The sequence below is a fragment of the Gambusia affinis genome, linkage group LG02 (assembly GCF_019740435.1).
Source record: "Gambusia affinis linkage group LG02, SWU_Gaff_1.0, whole genome shotgun sequence".
Lineage (NCBI taxonomy): Eukaryota > Metazoa > Chordata > Actinopteri > Cyprinodontiformes > Poeciliidae > Gambusia > Gambusia affinis.
The window spans coordinates 4,426,929-4,452,661 of record NC_057869.1 but is presented as its reverse complement, the minus strand read 5'-3'; the positions used below and the strand labels follow the sequence as shown (position 1 = coordinate 4,452,661).

At 37.7% G+C, this 25,733-nt stretch overlaps 1 protein-coding gene, 1 long non-coding RNA gene and 2 other non-coding genes across 7 annotated transcripts in view; all 4 read left to right on the top strand.

Moving 5' to 3' along the window:
- Window positions 1-15,795, top strand: part of lrp4 (low density lipoprotein receptor-related protein 4) — a 113,230-nt gene extending 97,435 nt beyond the window's left edge. Inside the window, exons 18-39 of one of the 3 annotated variants that reach the window (XM_044143326.1) lie at window positions 509-590; window positions 694-799; window positions 884-1,085; window positions 1,176-1,365; window positions 1,961-2,092; window positions 2,521-2,661; window positions 2,750-2,836; window positions 2,912-3,083; window positions 3,177-3,339; window positions 3,469-3,694; window positions 4,494-4,797; window positions 4,980-5,198; window positions 6,059-6,193; window positions 8,305-8,413; window positions 8,707-8,899; window positions 9,299-9,412; window positions 10,352-10,463; window positions 10,996-11,057; window positions 11,495-11,582; window positions 11,675-11,816; window positions 11,988-12,049; window positions 13,181-13,310. In XM_044143326.1, the coding sequence (XP_043999261.1) occupies window positions 509-590; window positions 694-799; window positions 884-1,085; window positions 1,176-1,365; window positions 1,961-2,092; window positions 2,521-2,661; window positions 2,750-2,836; window positions 2,912-3,083; window positions 3,177-3,339; window positions 3,469-3,694; window positions 4,494-4,797; window positions 4,980-5,198; window positions 6,059-6,193; window positions 8,305-8,413; window positions 8,707-8,899; window positions 9,299-9,412; window positions 10,352-10,463; window positions 10,996-11,057; window positions 11,495-11,582; window positions 11,675-11,816; window positions 11,988-12,029 (3,021 nt within the window). In that variant the 3' untranslated portion in view covers window positions 12,030-12,049; window positions 13,181-13,310. Of the gene's footprint in view, window positions 1-508; window positions 591-693; window positions 800-883; window positions 1,086-1,175; window positions 1,366-1,960; window positions 2,093-2,520; window positions 2,662-2,749; window positions 2,837-2,911; window positions 3,084-3,176; window positions 3,340-3,468; window positions 3,695-4,493; window positions 4,798-4,979; window positions 5,199-6,058; window positions 6,194-8,304; window positions 8,414-8,706; window positions 8,900-9,298; window positions 9,413-10,351; window positions 10,464-10,995; window positions 11,058-11,494; window positions 11,583-11,674; window positions 11,817-11,987; window positions 12,050-13,180 lie in introns of all 3 variants that reach the window. The other 2 variants (XM_044143317.1, XM_044143309.1) reach the window with 2 other exon arrangements.
- A 919-nt stretch (window positions 15,796-16,714) lies between these two features.
- LOC122820563 lies at window positions 16,715-20,088 on the top strand. 2 transcript variants are annotated; one of them, XR_006368823.1, is made up of 5 exons: window positions 16,715-16,733; window positions 16,874-17,002; window positions 17,318-17,430; window positions 18,386-18,463; window positions 19,407-20,088. It is a non-coding gene; the product is annotated as an uncharacterized LOC122820563 (long non-coding RNA). The 2 variants fall into 2 exon arrangements; XR_006368821.1 differs by having other exon boundaries at window positions 16,724-17,002.
- On the top strand, window positions 17,491-17,605 carry LOC122825342. Its single transcript, XR_006369629.1, has one exon. It is a non-coding gene; the product is annotated as a small nucleolar RNA SNORD67 (small nucleolar RNA).
- LOC122825349 lies at window positions 19,201-19,312 on the top strand. The gene has a single exon (XR_006369630.1). It is a non-coding gene; the product is annotated as a small nucleolar RNA SNORD67 (small nucleolar RNA).
- Window positions 20,089-25,733: the final 5,645 nt, after the last annotated feature.

The window sequence follows — 25,733 nt, the reverse complement described above, 5'->3', positions numbered from 1 at the left end:
GCAGTCAGTGAGAGCAGCTGCAGAAGATGATTCTATTAAATTTATGCAATACTTCCATCTGCTGGAGGTGTTATGAAATTACAGCATCAAGTGGTTTCATTTCTTAGACGATTAGCCCAATATATTCACAAGATTTTATTTTACCCGAAGGAAAACATATATTTAAAGCTGTTGGATTTTAAATCTGTGGGACAAGAAGAGGGAGGATCTGTGGATCTGTTTGGTCAGCCATTTTTTTTATTCGTTCATTTGTTCATACAACCTCCCACTCATCTATTTGGACATCTGTATAATCTGTATACATGATTATATGTTCATCATCTACTTACATGTCAGTCTGTTTGTCTTTCAGCAAAAGTTATTAATGAGCACTACAAAAATTGGCTATAAAAGTGAATGTGAATTCTAAAAAGTGTGTCTGGGAAAGAATATAGTTTTGATATAAAAATGTGTAGCAACACCCCAAGAAGAACAACAAAAATCAAACTCTATTTTTCCCTTTTTTCAGGTGGTGGTAGATACCAGCCTGGAAAGCCCTGCAGGCTTGGCAATTGACTGGGTGACCAACAAACTTTATTGGACCGATGCTGGTAAAATGCCTCAAGTAGCAGAATATTTCTCACGTAATAATGTAGAATAGGTAGTATATGGGTGCATTGCATGAGAATATAACTGTTCTACTTTTGATGCCAGGTACGGATCGCATCGAGGTTTCCAATGCAGATGGCAGCATGCGGACAGTGTTGATCTGGGAGAACTTGGACCGACCCAGAGACATTGTGGTCGACCCAACGGGAGGGTAAAAACATTAATCATGTTATAAAATGTTTTATTTTAGCTCGGCTACTACATGTGCATACTAAATGTTTTGTTGTCTGGTTAGTTTCATGTACTGGACCGACTGGGGAGCCAACCCAAAGATTGAGCGTGCAGGAATGGATGCCTCCAATCGGATTGTCATAATCTCGTCCAATCTGACGTGGCCCAATGGACTCGCCATCGACTACGAGACCAAACGCTTGTACTGGGCCGACGCAGGCATGAAAACTATTGAATATGGAAACTTTGATGGTTCTGACAGACAGGTAACATATTCTTACTTTTCTAGGAAATAGCATTATTGCAAATTTATTTTGCCGGTTTTGGGAAATTAAATCTCAGTATTATGTTTTTAGGTTTTGATAGGCAGTCAGCTGCCTCACCCTTTCGGGCTCACTGTACACAAAGACAAGCTGTACTGGACTGACTGGCTGTCCAAGAGCATCCAGAGTGCTGATAAACTCACTGGCCTGGAGCGCCACACGCTGGCTGAAAATCTGGAAAATCTTATGGATATTCACATGTTCCATCCGCACCGGGAAACGGGTCAGTCTGTGTATCTGGACATGTAGACAAATCTTTATGTGATGCCATTAAGTGATTTTATTATTTTACCTCTGTAATAGCTATTGCTGGAAAAGAGTCTAAATTGAAGCTGTATTACAGGATTTGTTAGGCATCTGAGCTACAGCTAATGATTAATACTTTTTTTATGGAATCTGTTAGAATTAGATTTAGAGAGTATATGTGAGATATTTTAAAAAATGTTCCAAGTTTCAATCCCAGTGCAAAATTTCCCATGTGAGTTCTTAAATTTATTTAAATTGCTTGTATTCCCCACTAAATTAAGGATTTTTTTATTTATTTATTTTTTGCATATTGGCACTTAGTTTATTTCCTGGGGCAAAAATTAAATTTTTTTAAGAAAAAGTTTTGTGGCGAATTATTTGGAGGTTCTCAATTCTTTTGTTTTAATAAGCTCTCTTAACATTATAGCAAATTCTATTTTCTTTTTTCGCCTCACTTTGATTTGGTTAAAGTTACTCTGGGGTTATCGCCACAGTTTAATTCTTTTTCTGTTGAGCATACATTACAAGTAGGTCTTTGGGTGATCAGAGCCTGTCTGTGTGTCTTTGTGTAGAGAATAATCCGTGTGCAGTGAATAACGGAGGATGCAGCCACCTCTGTCTCCTAGCGCCTGCTCCCAAAGCTTCCAGCTGCTCCTGTCCCACAGGGATCAATCTACAGAGCGACGGGAAGACCTGCACACCTGGTACAGAAAACCTCCTGGTTACATTCTGAAAATATTTAAACAGGTGATATAACAAGAGGAGCTTCAGTTGGCATATTCACGGAGAAATAATAGATCTACAAAAATAGGTTCAGTATTGCATTAAAATATGTATGTTCATTACCTTTTTTTATACGTTTACACCAAAAAAGGAGCTAGATGAGACCAATGCAATTTATCATGTGATTAATTGATTGATTGCAACAGGCCAACACTGTTTCATAAATTTATAAACTATTGTATGCAATAATATATATATATATATATTTACATAAGACAATATATTTGTAAAAAGAAAGCAAATAAAAACAACAAAATGTCTAATAAATGTAAATTTTTTTCAGAATTTATGACTTTAAAAAACTGTGTCACCTGTTTTTATAACAAAACTGTAATGCATGTGTGTACAGGAATGAGTAGCTTCCTTATCTTTGCTCGGCGGACGGACATCAGGATGGTTTCTCTTGACATTCCATATTTTGCTGATGTAGTTCTGGCTGTCAATAGCTCAATGAAAAACACTATTGCTATTGGTGTTGACCCCAAAGAAGGTTTGTATGCCCTCCGATGTTTTCTAAAAACTTAATTATCAGACTAAGTGGTGCAGAATGTGAGTTTTTTATGTGTTGTCTGTTGCAGGTAAAGTCTACTGGTCTGATAGCACATTAAAGAAAATCAGCAGAGCCAACATTAATGGAACAGCCCATGAAGACATCATATCTACAGGTATACAGAAAGCACACATTACAGTGTAACTCCACTCCATTTCGTTGTGGTTACTGCACCTTTGTCTCTCCACAGGCTTGATGACGACAGATGGACTGGCGTTGGACGCTGTTGGCAGGAAGATTTACTGGACCGACACTGGAATCAACCGTATTGAAGTAGCCAACCTGGATGGCTCAATGAGAAAAGTTCTTGTGTGGCAGAACCTTGACAGTCCCCGAGCCATAGCTCTTTACCACGAGATGGGGTGAGACAGCTAGATTGTTCTGCACTTGCTGTTGGAATCTGATTGTGATTTCAATGTTCACTTTCTGTTTTTTCTTTGCCACTTGCTTTCCAGTTACATGTACTGGACAGACTGGGGAGAGCATGCCAAGCTAGAGCGCTCAGCTATGGATGGGTCGGACCGTGTGGTCCTCATAAGTAACAACCTGGGCTGGCCTAACGGGCTGGCTGTGGACACGGCTGGATCCCAGTTACTGTGGGCCGACGCTCACACTGAGGTCAGTGTTAACTGCATTGATCTCTTCTGTACAAATCATATATTTTAATGGTTATGCCACACAGGTCACATTTCTGATGTCTTGATGAAAATAATTATATCATAATGGTAATCCGTCATCTCACTGCAGCGCATTGAGGCAGCTGACCTGAATGGGCAAAATCGACGCACCCTTGTGACTCCCGTCCAACACCCCTATGGTTTGACCCTTCTGGGCTCTCATATATACTGGACGGACTGGCAGAGCCGCAGCATCCAGCGAGCCGACAAGAACACCGGGGCCAACACCATTACTGTGAGAGCTAATCTGCCTGGCCTGATGGACATCCAAGCTGTGGACAGAGACAGACCACTTGGTAAGACTGAGGATGAGATGTGGATTCATTTCCTATTTTTAGAAGGGTTTGTGTATTTTTGCTCAGAGGAAGGATTTCCGTCTCCATCTGTTTTACCTATCCATCTGAACAACAATTACTTATTTATCTATTTATCGATCATCCAACTAAAGCTGCAACTCACTATTATTTAAGTAATCAACTATTTTGACAAGTAATCAGATAAAAATGTTGCAGATTTTTTATTTAATCACTTAAAACCTTTTATACAATATTAGAAATACATTAAAAATATGCAAATAAAGGCATGCTGTGGTGGCGTAGGGGATAGCGCAACCCACGTTTGGAGGCCTTGAGTCCTCGATGCGGCCGTTGCGGGTTCGGTTCCTGGACCCGGCCGGCGTTTGCTACATGTCTTCTCCTCTCTCCTTCCCCCTTTCCTGTCAGTCTACTGTCATATAAGGGACACTACAGCCCACAAAAGACCCCTGGTGGGAAAAAAAAATTAAAATATGCAAATAAATCTATATGTTTTTAGATAAGACAATAAACACTTTATTGACTAAACTGCAACAATATAGATTTTCTTATGTTTTTGTTATTATAAATGCAAAATCTTTCAGCAAATTTTGTACCTAAACTTTCACAATGGTCTAAAAGATTTACATATTTCTGTCTGGAAAAGTTTGTAATTTGCATAAGTAGATTAGTAGGAAACTGAAATAAGAAGATGCAGGCATGCATGTTATGTTGTACATCTGATTCATTATACATTTGTTTGTTTCTCTATCCTTCTGTCTTTCGCTGTTTTTTTTTTTAGGTTTTAATAAATGCGCATTAAGGAATGGAGGGTGTACACACCTCTGCCTCCCTCGTCCTAACGGCACTTCCTGTGCGTGCCCTACTGGCATCCAGCTTAAGGGAGACGGCAGGTCTTGTGAGGACTCCCCAGAGACATATCTGCTCTTCTCCAACCGCGTCAGCGTGCGCAGAATCTCCCTGGACACCAGCGACCACACCGATGTGCACGTGCCAGTTCCTGAGCTGCACAATGTCATCTCACTGGACTACGACAGCGTTGATGGAAAGCTTTACTACACAGATGTTACTCTAGATGTTATCAGGTGAAAAATGCACTTAATTCTGTTTGGAAAAATGATTATATCTCACTTTAAATTTTGATTTATATGACTTTTCTGCTCATTTAACAACAAACTGATAAGTGAGCCATGTTGCTGTAGCTTAACGAGAAGAGATTTATTTACTCATTACTGTTCCCGGGCAATAACTTTGTTTTTTTCTGTAGGAGGGCTAATCTGGATGGCAGTGGCATGGAAACGGTTATCAGCCAGGGCCTGAAAACCACAGATGGACTGGCTGTGGACTGGGTGGCCAGGAACATGTATTGGACTGATACCGGGCGGAACACCATTGAGGTAGCCCGCCTGGATGGGACTTGCCGCAAAGTCCTGGTGAACAACAGTTTGGATGAACCACGAGCCATTGCAGTGTTCCCAAGCAAAGGGTGAGAGTGGAGACTTTTCAGATTAAAAGCTTAGGTTTCACCTGGTCACCTGTTAGCCATAACTATGCTTTTGATATTAAACTGCTTTTGTTCATTTATAACAATGCCATAATGCACTTCTTGCCTGTCCCCAACGTTGCTATGTTGTCATGTGATCCCATCACATGTTTTGATGGCATACGACGATACCAGTTGTCAGAAAAATTATGCTTAAGCATTGCTTTTTTTATACATCTTATACTGTCATATATGTAAACTAAGAGTTTTCTTTCAAAATTTATAACAACATGAAAGTCGCAACTTAGAGACATATTTAGTCAGATAAAATGCTATAAAAATGTCACAACAATAACGTAGTAATAACTTTATTTTTTATTTTATACTGTACTATCCTGACATACTTCCTTGACTGATGAAAGTTCACTCACCTCAATGGGCCAAATGTCTGACATGGCAGCTGAGTTGGACTATTTTTAGATTCATTTGTAGCAAATAATTTGGCCAGAAGGGGGCAGTCACTGACTATTTAAGAGCATTGAATTTGCATTCCAAGATGGTCAGGTGATGATTGTGAGTAAGCAAACAAAATGGTCACACCCCAGGAAATATAACTTACTTTGACCTCGTGCAGTAGCACACTGTCAAATTTTCTGTCCTTCATCTCAACTTTAAACTGCTGGAGATCATTGTAGTCTACAAAGTGGAAATAAACAGCTGCCTTATTGTTGATGCTGAGCTACAGAAGACAGAAAATACAAACAAATGACAATAATAACAGTTTACTGCATAATATTTCTACTGGTTTTTTTTTTGTTAATGTAACTTTATGTCAATATAAAGTTTCTACCTTGTGTCTGCAGGTTTCTCTTCTGGACGGATTGGGGGCACATTGCGAAGATTGAGCGATCCCATCTTGATGGCTCTGACCGAAAAGTTCTAATCAACACGGACCTGGGATGGCCCAACGGTCTTACTCTAGACTACGACACAAGAAGGTTTGAAACAAACAGCTGGAATACTTTCATTTCATTGATGTCGTGATTCAATAAGCTTTTAGGTTATATGATTTGATTGGAGACTAAATCTCACCCAGCTGGAAGGAACATTTATTAGTGTGCAAATGAAACTGAAGACACACACATTACTGATTCACCTATTAACTTATTGTGCTGCTGCAAATAGTTTTGTCAATTGAACAGACACATTGCATTGATCAGCATAACATTTGAGCACTGACAGGCTAGTTAAATAATACTAATTACCTCTTCATCATTGCTCCTTTTAGACAATGAAATATGCAGTGTTGGGTAGTAACGGATTACATGTAACGACGTTACGTAATTTAATTACAAAAAAAGAGTAACTGTAATTCGTTACAGTTACATTGAGAAAATATGTAATCCAGTTACAGTTACTTCCGAAAATATTAAAAATTACAAATTTAGTTACATTTTAAAAAAAAATATAAACAAAAACCTTTGCGAAATATGTAATGATATTTTTATTGCTTTGCGCCCTTTATCGCCGTTTCCCGCTACGGCTCCTTGTCTCTATCATAGCCGCAATGCCACTCTGATGTTCCATCCTGTGCTGGCGGACCCTCCTGGAGGAACAGCAAGCGAGCGGACGGTTCCATTTCAGCTCAAGAAGCGCTTCAAAAATGACAACCTTCCAGCACTGGAAATATAAGGAGCATTTTATTTATGTAACCCAGGCTCTCCCTCTTCAGACCTGCAGCTGGTGGAAGACACCTTATGGGCTCTGCGTTGTGTTTCTTTTCGTGAAAGTGGGGTGTGTTCGGTGCAAAACAAGATGCAATCTGCAGCCAACTGGCACACTGAACAAACAGAAAAAAAGATCGGCATACCAACGCAATGTATATTTTACATCGGTTAGCGGAGTTGCTGCTTACCTTACAGGCAGTAAACACACTGTAAGAAATACAGCAGCTCATACAAAAACCCCTGCACCTACGGTGTCCCCGGCAGGACAAACATCTCGGAATTGTGGTAATACCAGCAATTACAGAAAACAATAGTACCCTCTTCTGTAACATTTATGCACTGCTTTACATTTACATCTGTGAAAATGGTTCAAATTTAACCGTGCAGTGCAATAAGTGTTTGCCAGCTATCAAGAACTTGTCCACGTCAAAGCAATCTATGTCAAACCTGAGGAAACATTTAGAGGTAATTGCAGCTCACTGATAAACGAAGCGTTTGATGCTAAAAATTAGCATCAATGCTAAGCTTAGCTGAATAGTAGTCATTAGCTTGTGGAAAGTCACAAGTATGTTAAGTAAGCTGGACGTGCACCATTCAGTCTGTTAAAATGAGTCTATAAACTGAAATTAGCCAAAATGCTAATGTAAGCCTAAATACTTTCAGCAGCATGTGGGGTATCATCAGAATGTTCTCTATAATTTACTTAGTCCATTCAGTATACTAAACATGGCTATTAAGTCAGAAAAATAGGTAATATCTTATTTAAGCTAAAAGGCTAATGCTAATAAACTGCCTTGCTATGCAGTTCCCTAACCTGAGAGAACCAGATAATGCAGAATCATATTATTGCACTGCCTGTGGCGGTGCACTAACCTGCAGTGCACTAAGAAAAATAAAATGTTGAACATGGGTCAATACTCATTAAAATCTTAAAGTAATCAAAAAGTAATCAAAAGTAATTAGTTACATTACTTTTTAAAAGTAATCGAAAAAGTTACACTACAATTACATTTTAAACAAGGTAACTTGTAACTGTAACGGATTACATTTTTAAAGTAACTTACCCAACACTGGAAATATGGTAGGGAGAAAGTGAACATTGTGCATTGCGCTGGTGTTTGAGCTTTGTATGTAGCCTATTTTATAAATCTGTAAAAAGATGATTCTGAAGCCTGCTAATGATATCAGATTAATGATTAGACCTAATAAATAAAGTCAGAAAAAAACTGTTTGGTTTAGATAGTGTTCATAACATTTATAGTGTATGAACACGTTTGGTCATGCAGTGTAACTGGGTTTTAGTTTGTTTTTGTACCAGGTATTTGCTTACATGGCAGAAGTGAACCATGTTGTTCCTAATGACTCTTTGATTTTCTTCCCAGGATCTACTGGGTGGACGCCCACTTGGACAGGATCGAGAGTTCGGACTTGAACGGAAAGCTGCGTCAGGTCCTCGTTAGTCCCGTGTCGCACCCTTTTGCCCTTACACAGGTAGATGCCTTAACCCTCAGCCTGGCTGTGAATCACAGGGCTGACCCTCCCTCGTGGCTGCCTCCTCCACTCACCTGCTCTCTTTGACTCATTGGCTCACCGTGTGATTCTCATTGTTGCCTCTCCGTCCTCATATCGAACTCATTCAACTTAACCATTTCGTCTACTTTCCTTCCACTCATTTTTCTTCCTCCTCTCTCTCCCCCCCCCTTTTACCTTCCCTTTCTTCCTCTCACCCCCCTTGCTCCTTGTCTGTGTTTTTCCTCCTCTTTTCTTCTCCCCCGTTTCCCCAGTCGAAGCCGGTGTCCTCCCCTCTAACTCCTTTCTCCCGACTCTCGCAGCAAGACCGCTGGATCTACTGGACGGACTGGCAGACTAAGTCCATCCAGCGAGTGGATAAACACACTGGCCGCAATAAGGAAACTGTGCTGGCCAATGTGGAGGGCCTGATGGACATTATAGTGGTATCGCCACACAGACAGACAGGTAAGGCATTTCTCCTGATTCGGAGGGATACACCAAAGCCCGCTTTCCACTCAATTGGTTTGTTTAAAGTAGTGAAGCAGCAGAAACTATAATAGGAATGGAGTGCCATCTACTGGTCAAAAACAACACTTCTTTGTTTTTTAATAAAGTCAAATTCTTTCATGCCTCTTCATCATTGCTCCTTTAAGACAGTGGGACATGGTAGGGAGAAAGTGAACGTTATGCATTGCGCTGGTGTTTGAGCTTTGTTTGTAGCCTATTTTATAAATCTGTAAAAAGATTACGCTGAAGCCTGCTAATGATATCAGATTAATTATTAGACCTATTAAATAAAGTCAGAAAAAAACTGTTTGGTTTAGATAGTGTTCATAAAATCTTGTTTTCCTTCCTGACCATTAGGTACTAACCTGTGTGGAATAAATAATGGAGGCTGCTCTCACCTCTGCTTCGCTAAGACCAGCAGTTTTGTTTGCGTTTGCCCAGATGAACCAGATGGGCGACCCTGTTCTACTGGTTAGTGTTCACTGTTACCATTTTATAGAGACCTCAGCTAAACAGTCACCAGTTCATAATACTGTTTTTTTGGATTTTCTTATCCATAATTTTGGACAGCAAAAACACAAGACAGCTATTAATTATTAATTACAACTATTTTCAGTGCTTCTTTAAAACTTCAGCACTGATTTTAAGTATTCACTGTTCTTTTATTCAATTTAAAAAATAAGTATTTTCCAAAGATCCAGCTGTAGGAATGGAACAACCAGGCAAAGTCCAAGACATTATAGTAAATTGATTAATTTAGCCATCGTCATAGCAACATGGAAAGTATATATTCAGAAAGAAGAATGAAGAGAATAGACTCTCAGCCTTTATTCTGTGTCTCACTATTTAAAAGTCTCCTTCCATCTTATAGTCTTGATTCCTAATGTTTTGCATTGTTACTTTAAAAATGTCAAGAAAAGGGAAGAGCTGACTTTAAACCTGAGTCATAAAAAACATGGAATGTTTTGATATGAACATGTTAAGATCCTGGAAAATAGCAGTAGAAAGACTACCTCAACATTTGACAGACCTTTTTTGAAGCAAATTGTATTGACTGTAGACAAAGAAGCAACAATAGGAATTAATATTTAGAATTTGATGGACAAGTTCCTCATACTGCTGTTTGAAACATTGTTTGGATTACACCAAACAATATGACGTAGTGCTTCAAGTCCTCACCATAAATAAACAAATGTATTATGTTATAACTTAATTTTCTTTAGGTAAAAGGCCTTAGCCATGTTCATAACGTTTTGACAGAAAGGTATTTTTGGCCAATCCTCATAAAAAGGTGCAAACGGTTCAAAATGCAGGTTTTGTGTATTAAATAGACATGACAAGAAGTCTAAATAGACATGCAGACAGTGTGTTTCTGCATACTCACATTCTTATGTGGATTTGTTGCTTCAGTTGCAGGTTACATCCCCACTTCTCCCTCCAAAGATGCCAGCAGCACTCCTGTTCCCAAAAAGATTCCCAACAGACCGACAGACCCGCCACACAGGGGACCCTCGCTTGCCAAGTACGTCTGTTTGTTTGAAAATGATGACTTTCTACAGAATGCTCTGAAAGATAGAACAGTAAGGATGCCATCATAGCATATATAATTGTAAAAACCAAATCATATTAGCTCTGGATTCAGTTGCATCAATTTGACTGTATTGCATATTGATGCTAATTGAACCAGTTTCTCCTTTAAAGAGCTTTGAAATTACATTAGTTGGCCATGGGAGCTATATAATTAAGTTTAGGAGAAATGAATTGATAAGAGCAGCGTCTGGTCCACACGGCTTTCACTGAATGTTCTGATGTATAGAAAAGAGCTATCACTGGTCTGAGTCTAAAAGAGCTGCTTAGTGGTTTCAAGCTGCTTCTTTTTTTTTTTAAGTGCTTGGGGAATTGTCACTATCCCATTAAGGATGTAATAAAAGTTACAAAGCTGAAACACAGTTGTGAAAGGTTTCCAAAGAAAAACCACCACAGATGTCTTCATTACCCTTTTTTGTGACGAGACAAGATTATGACAAGCTGGGCTTTCTTCTTATTCTCCTCAGCTGCACTGACAAGGATTTAAACGCTGGAGGCTGCTTGAACACAGTGGTGACAGCTCCTCATGGTGAGAACACAACAAAACATACTTTTGATCTTTGCAGACTGGCTATAAACTAAAAATCATATTTGTGTTTTTCTGTCAGTGATACTAAATATATATTTTTAAAAAGTTCAAACAGTTTTTTATATTTCCTACACAGAAACACAGTGCTGGTTATAGCATTATGATAATTGTTTCTTTCTAATCTAATTTATTTGCTTGTCTTTTTAATGTTTTCCAAAAATCCCTTAGAATTTTCTTTGACACAAATGTTGCAAGCTGCAAAGAAAAACAAATATTTAACTGAGAAAATCTGCTAATTTGTGGTGTAGAAAATGTATTCTGTCATTCTTATTTCATTATAAATTACAAAAAGGGCAAATCACTTAATTTGTAGCTAAACAATAAAATGCCTCAGTGCTAATGTGAAATGTTTGCATTTTCTATTTGCTGACATGTAGGAGAAGGACTTCATATCAGCTATGTGATTGGTGGGGTTCTCACCATCCTGGCGATTCTGATCCTGATTGGTGCTTTTATCATTTACAGGTCAGTATCTAACTTATTGCTCAACCCAGGCATACACTTACGTAAACTAAATATAATTTTGACTCTTGACAATTATTTTTCTTGACTAACAGACACAAAAAGTCTAAATTTGCTGAACCCGGTGTGAGCAATCTGACCTACAGTAACCCCTCCTACCGAACATCCACACAAGAGGTCAAGATCGAAACATCGCAGAAGCCTCCGATATACAACCAGCTTCGATATAAGAAAGAGGTAAAGGGCATGCTAACAGCAGAGTCATTGTAAGGATGACTAATACATTTTTGGGGATAGCGTTAATGTTCCTGTTCAGATTCTTCTCTCTGAATGTTGCAGCTTGTTGTTTTTTTACAGCCCACAGACACTAGTGCTCATCTTCTCCCCATTTTTTCTTCATCGCTGCAGCTCTCTCATCCCTACAACTCTCTCTCCCCCTTTATCTTTTGACCCACTTGTCCCAAGGAGAGGTAGCTGCACAGCATGAAGGAGTGGTGTCCCAGTGGTTTTAGATTGTTTTTCTTTACCTTAGTTTATTACTGCATGAAAACCACTATCCAAAGATTGCTAACACCTATTTTGTGCAGTTTTCTAAGCTTAAAAGTGTATAAATGAATAGTGAATTTAATTCACTATTAAATTCACTTAATAGTGAATTTTGACAATTCAGTCAAAGCATGACTATCTGAAGCATGCAAAACAATCTCCTCAAGATCTCCTTGCTAAGTTTCGATTGTCCAGTTCCAAAATCCACAGATTAAACATAGCATCTTACTCTGAAAGGTAAAAACTAACAGAAGGGCAAGCATCATTACCACGAAAATAGCCTCCTTCAAGCTGCAGTATATAATTTTTATAAAAGATATATTTTGTCATTTGTTGAAACTGTCACTATGTCATGACAGTATGGTATGAGACAAAATCATGCTTCTGTGGTTTCTCCCAGTACTAACTATAAACAACCAATCAGAGCCAGGAGAAAGGTATTAGCGCTGCTAATGCTAGTACGCATGACCATTGATGTTGGCAGATAAAAAAAAAAAATTCCTGCAGCAGTGGTTTCTCTGCCATTAGCACTTCTAGCAAATAATTCACAGGTCTGACTGAGAGCACTCAGACCTTCCTCCTGGTTCTGATTGTTTTGACCAGAAGCAGCATATTTCTTCAGACTGGAATAGTGGCACATTGAGGAGGTGGAGGCGCTTCTATCTGTCTAATATTATACTGTCATGACATGATGAAAGTTGTAACAAATATGTTTAACAAAAAAAAAAAAACCTTTTTTATAAAGGTTACATACTGCAGCTTTAAGCAATTAGTTCTGACTTAGATTTTGTATTAGAGTGATAAACTGCATGCGTTTTGATTAATCCTACTAGTAAAATTAGTAGTATTGCTACGCATTTCATAATGTTGCACATTTAAATAACAGAAAAACTGAAAAAAATATATGTATATCAAAATGAAAACCCATCATTTCTTTTTTACTTCTTGACTATGTGCCTATCATCCTGAAATATCCTGCATAAATATAAGGGCATGATGCTTCTTTGAAGGCACTATGGCAACCAGTTTGATCAACAGTTTGTCTCCTCATCCAGGGTGGAGTGGATGGAGGCTACACGAAGGAGAAGATCCGCATAGTGGAGGGTGTGTGCCTCCTGTCCAGTGAGGAGCTTTACTGGGACGACCTGAAACAGATCAAGCCGTCCCGAGGCGGCCTGCACACCTGCATGCGCACGGACACAGTGTCCCTGCAGACCAGCAGCGCTTCACTCGACGATGGCGAGACAGAGCAGCTCCTCCAGGAGGAGGCGTCTGAGTGCTCCTCCATAACCACACTGACCCCCTCAGCCATCACCCCGCAGCGCCACGCCCAGCACAGCCTGCCCGACACCGGCTGGGCCTCCATACGCAAACCCTCCACCGAGAGCGAAGTGTGAGAGAAATTCCCTCCGCGCTTCATCTCAACTATTCATCACATAACACACACACACACACATATGCAGACACCTGTGTTCAAAGCTGATACAGATTCAAAGATTAACTGAAGCAAATGTAAAGTAGTAGTTCACATGAACCCAGTTAGACACAACAAACAACTTTTGTCTTTGAAACTGGAGCTCCGTCCTGGTTAAACACGTACACACCGCACAGCAGAACTCCCAGTGCCACTTCCACCAGGCAGAGTGATAAACTAAAGGAGCATGCCGGTGTAAGAAAGCAAAAGACTCCTGGGAGGATGTAAACAGAGACACTAAAACTACCTGGAGCCGATTTAAAGGACGGAATGTCGACAAGACAAACTCTGTGTACCTCACGTCTACTTTTTGGAACTATTTTTAGGACAAAGCTAAAGCTACATATTTCATTCAACAACAGTTCTCACTCGGATGCCAGTCATGTCTATATGAACTCTATTTATAAACCTTTTCTTTTTTTACTTGAGTGGGTTTTTGATGAGTGTTGTGTGAGCAGTTTGTGCAGCAGGACTTTTGTTTTATGACGGTGCCAAAGGGTGAGACTTCACACGGTCTCCGCGCTTCCCTCTCCGCCTTCACTTGCATTTGAGATTCATGAAAACTCTTGGGCAGTTTTTCTTTTTTTTTTTTTTGCGCTTACTTTACAAACTCGCTGTTGCAGGTTAGAAACCTCACTCCAGATGTTTTCTCCTGATTCTCATAAAGCCTTCAAACAGGAAAAACGTGATCTACTCTCAGACGGTCTTTGCATTTTCTGCTAACGTCGCTGAAAGTCTTTTAGTTTATATTTCAGAGCATGTTTTTTTTTTTTCCTTGAACATAGAAAAACAAGCTTCTGGGATGCAAAATCCTGAGTGTGAAACACTTTAATCTTTCTCCTTCAGTTTTATATTTAATATCGTATTAATTAGAATGTTGATGACGTTCACATAGCCTTTCACATAGACGCAAACATCTGAATACAGCTTCGTCATTCTCATTCAGCACATCATTATTTGCTCTTCCCCCAAAAAAGAGCAATATTTTTTGCTGAGGTTTTCAATACGGTTAAATATTACCTTTTAGTAGCACTTACTTTTAGAATGTAAAGTTCTTTAATATTAACTAATTCAGTATGGATAAAACAAAACTCCTCAGAATTCTGTTTATTTATGTTCCCATTTTTAAATGTATTATACATTGGTTTTTACACAGTATTCCCATGTCTGTATGGAAATGATCATATTAAAGCTCTTTCTAGCAACTCGATCACAGTTCGATTTGGCTTTCTGCATTCTTGCCTTACATTTTAGATGCAAGTGGATCAGAAATCTGGCACAAAAGTATTTTCTTGGTGAAATGCTGCTTTGTTAAAAGACAACCTGAGTTTATCAGTTTGCATTCTTAAAGCAGCCATCAACAAACGGTACAGCGTGAAAGTCCCACCACCTCAGTGAGGATTCTCATTTCTCTACCAAGCAGTTTTTGGGTATTGCTTTAACGTTAGACTGCAGTCCTTGCTGTTTAAATGCAGTACATAATCCTATATCACTATACAGACAAATATATCTTTTAGACATAATAGAGACGTGTATTTTGAAGTATCTGCTACTAGCTCAGCAACTTGCTGATTCGCTGCTAGACTTAGCACTGAGGCCAATGGAAGAGGGTCTTGGCAGCTACAAAACTACAGTCTCTGAGGATTAGTTGACAGTAGGAGCCTTTGGCGCATCGTGACGACCCAGTATTAAGTTATCCCGGCTCACAGTCTCTCCAACTCTGCTGCAGGAAATGCTAGAAACTGTACAGATTTTACCATGTGGATTGAAGCAAATGTTTCTGTTTATATTGTGTTAATGGATTTGTAAAGTCTTTTGTACAAAGGGATTTCATGACCGTTTTTAGACTTGTATTAATTTTACTCACTGGAGAGAAAACTTTTTTTTTTTGTTGTTGTTGCTGTTTTTGCTGGATTATTTTAACCACTGTGTTTTTAAGCTTTGTAAATGATAGGGAAGGTGCCAGTTATTTAATAGTGCTCTTTTATCTTATGAAATACTGGTCACATATAGTTGTTGTAAAGTTAACAGAGGTATTTATGATTTTTTTTTTTGTTTTGGGTTGTCATTTATGTGTAAATATGAAAAGACTGTATATGTATTTCCCTGGCAGTACTAACAAGCTGTGTTGTGTGATATAGTGAATTATTCCTTTGCTATCTTTTAATATAAAATGGCATTTGCATTTCAGTGAAACATTTGACTCACTCATCTTTTCAGTTTTTCTACTACTTTTTTTTTTACATTAGGTTTATTTCTTCAGAAATGAAGAGAGAACATGATCAGCTATAATTTCAAAGTATGGCATTTTAACAAGGGCAAATATTAACTTTTTTTTTCAATTTGCATTCAACTCAACAAATTGTCATTTTTCCACAAGTCAGGTAGATTTTTCTGGTTTATAAAATGTATATCTAGTAAACCAGTGTAAAAGGGAAAAAAACAAACTAGTTACATTATATGGATTGTTGATCTCTGATATAATGTAAAACAAAGTATAAAAAGCAGAAGTAAAGTTACACTGAATTTAGCAGAATAATTTTGCGTTGCCTCAAACTGCATTAGGTTCAAATTCAGCCCTCCAGCAAATTGAACTGATGCAAATGAAAACGTTTTCTATTTTTTAGGGTGAAATTTTCAGACATATTTCTTCATTTGAGAAGTACGTAATGTTTCCATTCTTGCTTAGTAAGAGAGAGAATAAAAGCGGCAAATATTTTAAAAGTTCTTGGATTATTTATTTATTTATTTATTTATTTATTTAGCTGGAAATAGATATCATTCGACCCAGTAAAATTCTATACATATTTAAAGAAGATTAACATATTCATATGTTGGTTCCAAGAAGATTTAAATAGATTATAATTTGATGCAGTTTCAAATGGTAGAATATATTGATATTGAATTGGAGAAAATATAATGTTGCACAAAATGTTGCATATTGTAAGACAATATGTATAATAAGATAATTGTGGGTAAAGTCCGTTTATTGAAAAGTTTCACGAAATTTTATGTAGTTGCAATATAAAAAGTTAGGTGATCAAAGAAACCGAAAAATTGCGTAGTCTCGCGAGCAAAACCGCCAACCAGCGGGATTTTAGTGAGACTTTGATAAAAGAACAAAACACAACATGGTGAGCGGTTTGTAGTTGGATGATTTAAGGCAATCCGTCTTCAAATATGTGCCTGGTTTTTTGAGAAAGCGAACATTATTAATGTTAATGCAATGGGTGCATGGTTAAAACTCCTTTTGATTCAGGCTTATTTCCGCTAGGTGGCGGTAATTCATCTAAAAGTTGTTTGCCAGCCGCTTTGTAGAGAAAGGCGAAGAAAGCTCGAGCTGGTTTGAACCGATTAGCCATGTGGTTTAAAATGAAAGAGGCACGCTGTACTGACAAAGCAGGTAAACTTCCCGTTTTTTAAGCTTCGAAGTTGCAGTATCACGTTAATAAACTTGTCGATTCAACATAATGCATATATCTTAAGTTAAACCTTCGTAGGTTTTGGGAAAGAACTGTTTGATGCTGCCTTCATTAGATTGATAGCACTTAAGCTAATTCGGCTACCTAGTGTTTTATGATCTTTAGTAACTTTATGGCTTATTAATTCAGCGGATATTTTACCTCCCTAATTAGACTTCGTTGTGGGATATTAATTATTGAACCCTTCGACTCTGTTCATTGTCATTAGCTGACCATCTTGTTTTCTTTGTTCACAGATGCTACTGATTACAAGAAACGTGCCTCGGGATTAAGAAAAGTGTTACGTACCATTCACGGCGGTTTGCGCTGAATGGAGGAGGCGTCCCGTCGGTTTAAATTGGAGTTCAAGGTACAAACAAAATGATTTCAAATTGTCCTTAGTACAAGATCAAATCAACGCGATGGTGGGTGTGAGAGTGATGAGTTGCACTAATCAGTTGGGGTGTTTGCTGCAGTGGCATCAGCATCCCAATCCGATCCGATATGAGGAGACAAAATGTGCGCTGGGGCCATCTGACTACACCCACATCCATAAAAAAACCCCAAAGGATATATAAATAATTAGTTTAAACATGTTTCTTTGATAAGGTTTGTCATAATTTATTCACGTGATTGATTAATCTGCAGAATTTCAAAACTTTAGTACTTACAAAGAATGGTTGCTCAGTTGTGCTTTGTTAGCATCTCTTGCTTCTGTCTTGTCTAATCCAAGCCTGATTTATTATTGTCGAGATCAGGGCTCTCTGTGGGCCTAAGCATCCATTACAGAAAGCCTTTTTTCCCTTCACTTGCTAGTGTTTTATGGTAAGCTGTTTTTGTCAGACTGAAGCTTCAAAGTGCTGCTGTGCGCTTCCCCCAGAGGTTTAAGGAAAGGGATTTTTCTTTTCCCCTCTCAGGAGAAACTCTTAAGTGTTTTTACTCTTCGGTATCTTCAAATGTTTAACTTGAAACAATTTGCACAATTTATTTTCTTCTTTTGCTGTAAAGCACTTAGAATAATGGGTTTCTCACTCTGTAGCCTCAGGCACTTTTTTTCTCATTTCACATAGAATTAATGTAAACTATGCAAAAGAAAAGCATATAAATATAATGATCCTCTTTATATACATTTTGAACAGGGATCTTATTTACAAATGTATTTGAAATCTGTTTTGACATTTCTTTTAAAAATAATTTTAATATGTTACACCGAGCTAAACTAATTTTATTTATTTATTTTTTTTTATTAACTTTACAATTTTCTTGGAACACCTTTTAATCTATTCAGCCTGATTTCTTCCTGTTTTTATGGTGTCTGGAGTCAGGAAGCGAAAGGAAAAATCCTGTGAAGATTCAAAGGCTCGGCTCTGCAGAATTGAACTGGAACGTCTTCGTCTCTAAAGGTCTGTAGGAGTTAAATATTCTCTTTTTACCAGAGAAGTAAAACTGAAGGATGAATTGTGTAACATCCTCAAGACTCTGAAGTGAGCCAGTGTGCCTCCAGTTCCTTTTGTTTTCTTTAGAACTTCGAGGTGCCATTCCCAAAACTTTATGGGAATATTCAGCTATTTTACTTTATAGTAGGATCCTTAATCTCCACATTTTCTCAAATTTATAGGAGCTGAAAATTCTTTTTAAATGGATGTACTATCTGTGGTTTACCGTTTCTGTTTATTTTACAGCCAATTGTTTTTTGTAAATCCTCATCTTCCTAAAATAATGACCAGACAGTCAAAAAAAAAATCACTTTTGGCTAAAAATGACTTGGACTATTATTTTAGGAAGGTAATAAAGTCCTTAACAATGTAGAAGTGTTTGTCAAAGGAGCTGCTTCAACAGTTTTTTTTTTGTTTTTCAATTTAGAAATGTTATAATTGCAATTCATGATGCAAATTAAATCAACTTATAAGTGGGTACTTTTTTGTGGCTTAGAAAAAACTTTCCAATTTACTTCAACTTCTTAATGAGAACACTATTTAGAAATGTGCAGCTTTAAATTCTGGAAAGCATCAAATCCCTCTCCAGTTAAAAATTGGTATAGTTGGTTGTGTTTGTTTTTTTTTGCTGCTGTTGTAATCTTTGGATGAATTAAAATGTTCTGATATCCAAAGTGTCTCTGTTTCTTGAGGATCCTTGCGGAGGTGGCAGTGATGAGTTGCACTATTACCCAGGTTGCTGTTGCAGTGGCACAGCAGGCCTGTCCTGACACAATGTGTTGACACCTATTGTGCACAGGGGCCATCTGAGTCGCCTCTCCGTGGGAGAAAAATAGAAAATAGAAGCTTTTAGGTTGTGGTGGCATAATTCATTTCTTTTTATCTGATTTCATTGTTGTTTTTTTCCTAGGCAGAAGATGGAAGAAGTAACTGTGGGATGGGACGTTTTTAGCTCAACAAGTGTCCTTTTATAACCTGGGTTAAAGAGTTTCAATGCTGGTAAGCATGAAGAGACTTTACTCCTGTTTTAAAAAGACAGAATCAGAAGTTAATATTTTTAAAATAGCTCATACTATTTAAAATACCACATCTTACAAGTTACGACATTGGAATTCTACTGAATTATTGGGATGCTATGGCAAAAATAGCATTTGAAAAGTAAGTTTTATTACATTTTGTTGCTCAGATTTTATTAAGATGCTTTTTTTTTTGACTGAACATAACAATGTTGTTTTCTTTAAATTTCTCAAAAATTGATGACTCTTTCAGCCAAACTCAAACCAAACCCTCAATCATGTCGGTATCTTGTCGTAAGTAGTTTTTAGTAGTAGTATTTTGAGTTGAAACTATTGGACAAAGTAATTATTTCCCTTTTAATAGTATTGATAAAGGATGTTTTTTATTGTTGTAACTCTAAATCTTGTTGGAAATTAACTTTTTCAGACTTCATCAATATTTTCTTTCTTTTTGGTTTAGAGACTCCCTTTATCTAAAAATAAATGAAATAAGCTGTTACCGACTTGATGTTCTCAACATGCCTTTGTTTGTTTAATTATAACTGAAATAAAACGAAATAACTTCATAAATACAAATTTGGTGGATGTAATTATTTAAACTGTTAACTGTCTTAACTGCTGTAAGACATTTTGTTGAGGTAAAAAACAGTGAAGCCTTTGCTGAATGTCATATTGTAACAGGTCTTAATGTGACATTGTAATCCAGCCAGTCGCATCTTGGTGTTCTTGTGGAGGGACAGAGTTTGTCAGAGGAGGATTGCAGGTTGAGGGATTCTGTTGCATCAGCGGCCACACACACTTAAACGTTTGCGTTTTGCTTTTGTCAGCCAGACAAGTTTCATAATGCAGGAACGCTTCCGGTTGGGTGGTATATTGGAATTTTGATTAATACATTTCACAAGAAATACTGCAAGCAAAAAGGTATTGAGCTTGTTGCTGGGTAATAAACTGAATTCAAATTTATTATTGAGAAACAGAGAATAATCTCAATAGAGGGAGGCTTTAAAACCCAACAAGATAGACTATATGTGTGCTTTATAAGATGATATGTAGGGCCAGTATTGTTTACTATATTTATGAGAATGTATTTGCAATAACAGAACAATGGCTCTTGTATATCAGTGTATTGCTAGTTAAGAAAATGTCATTTCACCACTTTACATATAATCCATAATAACCTACAATGCATAAAGGAATTATGTGTTTAGGGTCAGTTTTAGAGTTAAATGTGTTTTAACTTTGTTCAATAAATAAGTAAACATTGTGATTATTTTGTTCATATCACTGTTCTCATTTCACTGCTCATCTGCAAGAACTTTGGCTGGATGTTTGTTTTTTGTTCTTTTTTTCCTCCTAAGAACACCTGAAGAAAGCAGTAAAAGCTCCAAATAAAGTCTGCAGCTTCATTTCATTTTAGGCATTGATGCTAGATGTCTAATCTAAAATTGGCCTTTGCTTGATGTGACAACATGGCTACAAATTTCCAGGCTTAAACTTGATCTTCTGTGTGAAATGTTTTGTTTTCTTTTTTTCAGATCCACAGTTTTAATACAAGATCTAAATCTATATCCAGTGAAATGAAGTTTGTGGAAATCTCAACACACTGGCTTTTGATTTCTGTTGTACTCATTTTAACCACTAGGTGGCAGGTGTACATCATGGTTTTCCTACTGTCCTCTGGACAAATGTGCAGAGACTGAAATAAGGGACATATTGGATAAGATGCCTGAAAGTTTCAATCACAAATTGTTTATTGCTAAAGGTAAAAGCGTTTAATGACAACCCTTTTCTGCAGGTTCTAAAACTGGTTCACAGTTGTACAAGTTTTCCAGGCTTATGAAAATAAACTGCATAACATTACAAGCTTGTTTCTCTCCCGACAGTTGAGTAATATATACAGTTTATCACTCGAAGGTTTTACTTCACTTTGTTTTCCTTCCAATCACAACACTCGGGGTGGTAGATGATTCACACCTACTGAGTGGAGAGTAGAGCACATTAAGCTTTGACTTTAAGTCATTGCCGTTTTCACCTGCAGTCATTGCCTCTCCTGAATCAGGTATCTTCTCCCCCTTAGTACGAGCTCTCTTGGAATACCAAGAATTCAAACTAGTCATCTGCAGGCCCTGGCTCCACCGGTGAAGGGTACATTAAGAACATTCAGTTTGAGTCAAAGGAAATGTCAGCAGTGAAAGGAACTCAACTTGGAGGTACAAGACACAGGTTAATTATTCATCTTGTTAATAGTGAGTTGACACTGAGTTTCTTTAAAGAGCAGTCTCACATTAGCTGTGTTCGTTTTCTACAGCACCTAGTTGTCATTTCTCGCCTGAACTTCTCAACATCACCTGCCAGTCTGAACTGTTGCTGAACAGAACCATGCTGTCCCTCTGAGCCCTTTTTTCTGTCCAACTGAAAATGATTGCACTGGACTCAAGGCTGACACGTTGGCTGTTGAAGAGATGTTGTACAGTGCAGTTTGGAAGAAGAAAAATATGTTTTGTTCAGATGTTTTCAACACTGTTTTTAGCTATTATAAATGTGATGTGGAATTATGTGTGGTCTCCAGACTGCCTGTCCAAGCAGCAGTTATGGATTACACACTGAATAACATGAGAACTACCTTTTAAACAGTGTATTGCTTCACCTTTTCACCCCATATCATCCCTATGTCATCAAGGAATGGACTGCACTTAGACTCCTAATGGTCTGCTGCAGTATATGTGGTACTAGGATCCAGTAAATTTTCTAAGGGAATGATGTTAAGAGATTTTTTTTGCACATGTTTAGCTGTAGCACATGCTGGAGTTTCAAGTGATTCTCTTTGATTTAGATCTGTAAAATTTGGCTCCCAGGTCTACACCTCAAAGTTGTTCTCAAGCCATTTTCCTTTAGCAGGACACTTCCTACTGAAAGAACAACTATCAGGAAATACTGTCTTCATCACAGCTGATGTTCTGCTGTGCAGCAACAGACAGTTACCGTACTAAAGACTGTTTTAGGGCATGTTGCCATCAGACTCGGCATTTACTACTTCGAAAGCCTGAGTTCCAGTTTATCAACTGGATCAAGACAGAATTGATGACCCTGTCAGCTTCCAACACATTAATTGAGAACAAAATGTCCTTTTTCTACACAGTACTCATCCCCTTATAACAGGGGGTATCCCTCCTCCCACCCCCCCCCTTTTTTAAGATCTGCCTGTAATTCTTTGAGTCAAATTTACAAGGCATCAGAATATTCCTCAGAGTTTTGATCCATGCTAGTTTGGTAGCATTATGCAGTTGCTGCAGATTTGTAAGCTGTACATCCATACATATCTCCTGTTGCACCGCAGCCCTGTGGCACTCTGTTGGATTGATTTCTGTGGAAGCCACTGGGGTACTGTGAACTCTACGGTATGTTTAAGAAACTTGTGTGAGATGATCTGAACTTTGTAACATGGTTCATCATCCTGCTGGAAAGGAGTAGCAAAAGATGGGTACATTGTGGTCGGAAAGGAATAATCATGTTTCCTTGGGTAGGAAACAAGTATTGTTCTTACCCAACAATACTTGGGTAGGAAAACATCTTTAAATGTTGTCAATTTGTACCAAGAGTCCCAAAGTGTGTCAAGAACATTTACCTCACCTCATTGTACTGCCACCATCAGCATGAACTGTTGGTTCCAGGCAGTATTGATCCACGTTTTCATTTTGTCTACGCCAATATCCAATCCTACCAATTGAATGCTGCAGCTGAAATTTAAACTCTTTGGACTGTGCCGTGTTTTTCATTGTAATAGATGTGGTGTGGTCTTCAGTGTTGAGGTTCAATGTTGTTGTGCTCTCTAAGAGGTCATACAGCTTACATTAGAAGTTGGTGCATATTTGAGCTGCTATCGCTTTCCTATCATCAAGGCCATCTGTTTACCTTATGCTGATGTTCAGTTTAAACTTTAGAAACTTGTCTTCACCACAACTAGACAATTAAGCAAATTGAGTTCTAACTGGCTAAAGTGTTGGCAATTAAGTGTCTGAGTATATCCCACCCACCAGCAGGTGCTTAGTTGAAGAGATAATCATTGTTATTCTCTTCATCTGTCAGTGGCCACAATGTTTTGTCTGATTGGTGTATTTGCAGAAGTCTTTAACACAATTGCTTAAAGGATTTCTAAAAAGTGAAGTGTCAAAATCAATAATTGTGCAGTATTTAAAGCAGAAAGTCAGTCTGCTAATAAGTAAGTTGTATTGTTGGACAGAGTCAGTACAATGTTGAAAGAACAATGCATCTGAATATTCTTTGCTGGGTTTCTGTAGCCACAAGATCAGTTAAGGATTAAATGAAATATTGAAAGGGAAGGAGAACTAAGGTAAAATGGTTTGACTTAGTAGATGAAGAAAACTGAATATTTACCCTTCATCAGCCATTTCAGATGAAACAAAGCAATAGTTTTATCTGGATGGCTTTAAGAGTTTCTCATCCCAATGAACTTTAAAGATTAAAGACACAAAATGGACATATAACCATGTGAGGGGAAAAAAGTTTCTCCTTTAACCTGCATGCCCACATGAAATTCGGTTTTCCTTTTTCCCCTTTTCTCTGCTGTCTCATCGTCTCTCATTTTCTCCTCAAAGACCATGACAGAGCTATGACTGACAAGAGTGCAGAGAGTGATCATAGAGGGCTCGCCGACTATTTTTTATTAGAGGAGACAGTTCTTGTTTTACTTTTAGCCGAGCTCCTGTGGGAATTAAAGGGCACACAACTGGAGGCAGATGTTTTGAATTTCAGGGTGGAGGATAACTCCAACATTTGATGTTGAAGTGATGCTGAGATGGGGACAACTTTAAAAAAAAAAAAGGAGATGTTTGTTTTGCCTCAGGAAGTTGTCTTTTGAGCACGTAGGTCCAGCGGGAACCGCACTTTCCCTACGCCTCTGAGCAAATGTACACTGGATGCTGTGCTGATATGAGCTGCTGATCAAAGGAAGGGTTCATATCCAAACCTGAAATAGCTTTTTCTCCTTATCAGGTCATGTTGATTCGTTCTGCTCCTAAAAAATGACCCAACATAGAGGTAACCTCAGGCCCTGGCGAGCTCTGCTCATGAATACTTACACACAACTGTCACACATTACGCTACTGTGGGCTGATGGCAGAAGACATTTTGATGGCAGTGATTCATCGTACAGTCAGAGGCCCTGTTAATGAAGAGCTAAGCAACAACTTTACAAGTCCCAAATGGGTTTACTCAGAAATTTGTTGATGCATTAATCAGCCTTAAAGGGCCTTTTTCATGCCATATTTAGAAGCTGATGCATCTTTTCAGAATAATTTCAGTTTCACATGGATGGGATTGACTTTTTATTAAACAAGAATGTTTAATAAACTAATACAGTATATATATATAAATATATATATATATATATATATATATATATATATATATATATATATATCCATCCATATATATATATATATATATATATATATATATATATATATATATATATATATATATATATATATATATATAAGGGCAACACAGAGACAAGACAAACAACCCTTCACATAGATATATATATATATATATAATTAACCTAACAGTCATGTTTTTGGACTGTGGGAGGAAGTCGGAGACACAACACTATTTTATAATTTCTGTTCAAGAAAATGGGGTTGATGAATTAATGTCATGAGATATTTGTATGAAAGAATGTTTTGGTAAGTTGCACCACACTATGCTAAACAATAGCTACTCAAGGCCATTTGGAAATCTAATTTAACTTCAACTCCTTCCACAAAGGGAGTTTTTTCCCCACAATCTTGTTAAACATAAACAATGCGATCAGAGATGTAGTTTTAATGTGCAGAATGACCTATTGAACGCATTACTTTTCAAAAGTTTGGCTGTGCAAACTTTTGCAAAGTTGGGATTGTTGGGTTGAGCGCAGAGTTCAACTCTGTTAGATGTTAGATGTCAAAGTTAAAATGACAACTAACTTTGTCATTTTTATGTTCTCCATGAACAGAAATCTGAAAAGTGGCACACCGGATTTTTAACAGTTTAGATCAAATTTATAGTTTTCTGCTTTCAACTGTTTGAATTGCTGTTGTGCAGTGACTTAGATATAGCAAAGCAGTGCTGAGTAGATATGTAATATATTCTGCTAGATGAACTAATTTGATGGTTCAGCAGGATTTAGATTGGGTCTAAAATAGCTCATCTGTGAAAGTGGT